The following is a 5,274-nucleotide window of genomic DNA, read 5'->3' on the forward strand; positions in this document are numbered from 1 at the left end:
TTTGAAGAGCAAGGCTTGTCTACCATCGTCAATCTGACTGGAGAGGTCTGGTTGGGTTCATTGTGGGCCCACCTCAGCGATCTAAACCATTCATCTTGTGTGGATCGCCAAGTAAATCATCCATGCAAAAAATTAAGTTGATTGGACATTGGTAACCACTTGATTGGATCTTGTTTTTCTTTATAAAAAGAAAGATGGTCCATTATCTTTCATTTTTAAGAAAAATAATAAATGGCATGTCTGATTTTGAGATTTTGAGAATAGACAGCCTATTTTTTAAAGAAAAATGAGATCGGATCAAATAGTTACCGTCAATGTTCGATTGGCTTGATGTTTTGCATGGCTCATGAATGACTTACTCAGTGGACTCTACAAGGTGAATGGTTTATATCGCCAAGGTGGATCCAAGATGGACTCACAGTGGACCCAATTGTACTGGACGAGAAGCCTGAATCAAAATCCTCTCTTTGATCTCTCTCCATGACTCCTTACTTGTTGTGCCATCAAGTCCACTTTTGGGTCCAATTTCAATAATCCTAACCGTTCATATTTTAATATTTGTTAAGTATATCATACTTATGAAAAAATCATGTTGATCGGATATCAGAAACTACGTGTTCGGATCATCGAACTAAAATCTATTTTTTTTAAAAATTTAATAAACAGTTTTCCGAACACATACTTTCTGATATTCGATCAACTTGATTTTTTACAGGTATGATGTACTCAACAAATTTTAAAATGTGAACGGTTCAAATTATCGAAATTGGGACCAAAAGTGGACCCAATACCCCAATAAGTAGGAAGTCAATGAGAGAAATCAAGGAGCGGATTTTGATTCGAGAAGCCTTGCCTTTTTCTAAAAAAAATTTAAATATGGCGAGTGCTACATGTACACATGGCATTTGTTGCATGGATCAATGTATGACATGAAATAAACCAGTGAAATTCATCTGGTGACATACGACTTATGTTTGAGAAAAACTAGACAAGGAGGGGCCACCATGCCCATTCGCTCTGTCCTTCTTTTCTTTACTCCATGAAGTTAGAGAATCTTCTTTAGCACTACCACCAAACAGCATTCATAATGCATTATATAATATGTTCGTCTTCTTTTTCTTTTCTTTTTTTTTTCTTGGAAAGACAATATTAAAAGTTAGTGACCTCATAATGACCCACAGGACACTTGAAAGTTTCAAACATCACAATCCAAGTAAGAAAAGCAGGAGAAAAGGTCTAGAACTAATATACTGAAACTCAGAAAGAAAAAAAGTAGGGAAAGCCCTTCTAAAGGAGAGGAAGAAAGATCTGCCAGACCTTGATGTCACAGTCCAAACTGCCACTGTAGAGTAGGTACGAAGATGCATCAACGGATGGATCATAACAATCTCTTGCTGCAGCCAAGCACTTGACGGGCCCTTTGTGTCCCACTAAGACTGCCAAGCAAGAGTAACATCTATCAACCCCTCTCCAAATTCTCACAGTTTGATCTGCTGAACCACTACAAACCATATCAGACACAACAGTTAGGCACAATATAGACTTAGTGTGCCCGCATAACGCACCCATGACTACCATGTTACCGGCACTGTTCTTTTCCCAAACCACGATCGACCTGTCACATGCACCGGAGTACAACACCGACCCATCTGTGCCCAGAGCTAGTGCATTGACTCCTGAGTTATGTTTATCTAGCGTGGCAACTAGAGTATGCTTCGTTTCTCCGGAGCTTTTCCTCCACACTTTGATTGTTTTGTCTGCTGATCCGGTATAAATGTGTCCATCGTTAGATAATGCCACAGCGTTTATAGCGTCGTTGTGCGCATTTTGTATTGACTCCAAGCATTTAAAGTCGGTTGTTTGCCAAATTTTGAGTGTCCGATCCCACGAAACTGAGTAGAGGAGAGAATTGTCCTGTGAGAGGGCTAGTGCGGATACAGTGTCTACGTGATGGACCCATGTGCATTTCTTGTGGCGTCGAATTTGTACGTGGTTTTTGGGTATTAGGAATTTAAGGGCACGGTCGCTGAGCGTAGGGAGCGTGGCTACGTGCGTGAACTTATGGTGATCTCCTTCATGGCTATCGATTTTCCATACACGGATTTTGTGGTCTTGGTGAGCGCTGAAAAGTTTGTCTGCTAAAACCATTAGGGACTTCACGGCACCCTTTCCAGAGGCTACCTTGTGGTCGGTTAGGTTTTCATGATTGAATTTGGAGGTTAGAGTGTCGCGTTTCCACAATCGGATTTCTTTGTCAGAAGAGCCGGTGTAGAGGAATTTTCCGGCAAGGGCAAGGGAGGATATGTAGGAAGTGTGGCCTTTAAGAGTGGCGATGCAGTGGTGGTGGGCGGTGATGGGATGGTGGTTGTTTTGGTGATTGGATTGTGAGGTGAGGGAAGGGATTGATGGGAGGCTTGGCTGGGAATTCAGGGAGGTTGACTCTTGGTGGAGATAATTGGAGTGAGATTGATAGCCATTGTATGTACAAGTTTGATGGTTTAGCATTATTCCCTTGCTAGAGAGAGAGAGAGAGCAACATGGCTTTTAAATATATAGAGGAAGCATGGGATGATCAAAGACTTGCTTTTATTTTGTCAGAAGACAAAGTTGCCCTTGATGATGTTAATGTTAAGCCAAAAGGACCTAGCTGCTTAGACTTTGATGGTGTCATGTGAGTTGGTTTGGTTAGTCAGATGCTTTCATAGAAAGGATAGAAAGGGCTAGGTGTCATAGATCTTGAGAAATGATTTTTACATTTCTTCCTCCATTTTGCTTGCTAGTGTTGTCCCTCATTAATAACAAGTTTGGTTAGGGGTGAGTGTTGTTTTCATATTGTATCATTTTGAATTCGTATTAGATATGATATTTTTAGCTAATCATATCAAGTATTCCGATACTAACCCGTCATGTTTATAAGTGTGTTATTGTTTGACATATTACAAAGCTTCATATAAAAATAGGAATTGATATTAAGGGAACATAATACTATTGGATAGAGTGAGTGAGGTTAGTTTTTATATAATAATTAGATTAAACTTATTAGTCGTGTCAAATTCATGTTGCACCAGCTTGACACTAACTTAATTTGTTTAATTTCTTGTGTTACCAAGTCGTGTCACTTGTAAGTTTGTTCGGAGAACTGTCACTTTTAAATTTGTCCGGAGAACTAATCAACTATGATCTGCTAAATGTTGTGAAAGGGATTGTTGTCACCTTTCAAATGGGTCCCTCAAACTAAAATATGTATGGCTGTGATTAACAAAAGCTCGTGATCTTAATAGCCACCTAGTACACTGGATTAAGGTAACAGATCCTACTTTTGGAACTTATTACTCATTAAGTCTTATTGATAAATTTATCAGTCTCTCTTGTTTTTATGAATAAATTTATAGTGATAAATTTATCAGTCAGTACACTACAAGAATTTACACATTTGGCGACCACTTTTGCCGACCAAAAAAATTTTAGTCGCAAAAAAATGACATTTGGCGACCAAATATTAATTAGTCGCGAATGATCATTGTTTTTGGCGACCAAATATTATTGGTCGCAGAAGGTTATATTTTGGCGACCAAAAAATGAGTTGGTCGCAGAAAGTGGTATACTTTTCCCGACTAACTACAAATTTGGTCGCGGAAGGTCACATATTTTTTGGCGACCAAATTTTTGGTCGCCAAAAATTTATTTTCAGCAACTAAAAAAAATTAGTCGCCAAATTTGTATTTTTAGCGACCAATATTTTAGTCGCCGTTGATTGAGATTTGGCGACTAAAAAAGTTTGTCGGCGAAGGTACTTTTTCTGCGACTAATTTGGTCTTTTGGTCGCCAAAAGTTTGAGAGGGAAATTTTATTTTTAGTGGGGCGGGAATTGAAATTGTTTGGCGACAAATAAATTTGGTCGCTAATTTTAAAACGACGTCGTTTTGTACCATGAAATCAGAAAAAAAATAAAAAAATAAAATCAAATCGATGCCCTTTCTTTTTGTTTCTCGGTCTGCCCTCTCCCTCTGTGTTCTTCCTCTCAATCGGTGCCCACTCTCCGCCTCTGGGACCTCTCCACTGGCATCACTGCTCGCCGCTTCGTCTGCCACTCCAAAGATGTCCTCTCCGTCGCTTTCTCCTTCGATAATCGCCAAATCGTCTCTGCTTCCTGAGACCGCTCGATCAAGCTGTGGAACACTTTGGGTGAGTGTAAGTACACGATTTAGGATGGTGATTGAAACTCGATTGGGTTAGTTGTGTTCGATTTAGCCCTAATAATCTTCAGCCTAGGATTGTGTCTTCGTCTTAGGATCGGACTGTGAAGATTTGGAATTTGACCAATTGTAAGATTAGGGCTTCGCTTGCTGGGCATTCTGGGTATGTGAATACGGTGGCCGTGTCGCCCGATGGGTCACTGTGTGCGAGTGGTGGGAAAGATGGGGTTATTTTGTTGTGGGATCTGGCTGAGGGAAAGAAGCTTTACTCACTCGATTCGTGTTCTACAACTTAGGGCTCCTATCAAGATATTTGGTGATTTGCATGGGCAATTTGGGGATCTTATGCGACTATTTGATGAGTATGGCTCACCTTCAACTGCTGGGGACATAGCGTAAGTGTTTTTGTTCGTAGATTATGTTTCATTTTTTGACATTTTATTCCAATATTGTTTCCATCCTTTAACAAAGAGTTCATCATTGGCCCTAACTTCTTCTAATGTTTCAGAGGCAAACATTAGCCTCTGTAACTTGTTTTATGTGTTTTTGTTTTTATATTGAAATTTTGACAAATCTGTGCCTTGATCACATATTGCGTGGATACATTTTTTAAGTTATTGGTGTAAGAATCAGTATGGCATTGCCACGGCCTGGTGTTTGGTTAGACTTGAGATGTGATGCAAACAATCAAAAGTTAAATAGGATTGAATATGTAAAAAGCATTCATTGAAACAAAGCAATAGTCAAAAGTATAGACCGGAACCACCTGAGGGTGGTGGACTGATGGTGGCTTCTTTGATTCGAATATTTCTTCACCGAGGAGCTTGATCAGGTGGCCTGATGGTGGTTTCTTTGATTTGAATATTACTTCTTGTGAAGCTTGATTTGAATTTTGAAAATCTATGATACTTTTCAGACCCTGTTTTGTACTGGGTACTGTGAATTGAGCCCAAGGTGCAATAATATGAGGCAACATATGATTTTGGCTAGATGCAGGGTCTTTTTATTATGCATAAAATGCTAGAAATAATTGTTGTTTATTGTCATGTTTCCATGGGCATTCCCATGGAACTACATT

At 39.4% G+C, this 5,274-nt stretch overlaps 1 protein-coding gene across 1 annotated transcript; it reads right to left on the reverse strand.

The window, feature by feature from the left end:
* Positions 1 to 1,095: 1,095 nt before the first annotated feature.
* Positions 1,096 to 2,609, reverse strand: LOC114290721 (Transducin/WD40 repeat-like superfamily protein). Its single transcript, XM_028234685.2, has one exon. It carries the CDS (start codon positions 2,503 to 2,505, stop codon positions 1,288 to 1,290), a length of 1,218 nt encoding a protein of 405 aa, XP_028090486.2. The 5' UTR covers positions 2,506 to 2,609; the 3' UTR covers positions 1,096 to 1,287.
* Between the last annotated feature and the right edge of the window lie 2,665 nt (positions 2,610 to 5,274).

The sequence above is a fragment of the Camellia sinensis genome, chromosome 4 (assembly GCF_055761805.1).
Source record: "Camellia sinensis isolate YWXY chromosome 4, ASM5576180v1, whole genome shotgun sequence".
NCBI classification, from domain to species: Eukaryota; Viridiplantae; Streptophyta; class Magnoliopsida; order Ericales; family Theaceae; genus Camellia; species Camellia sinensis.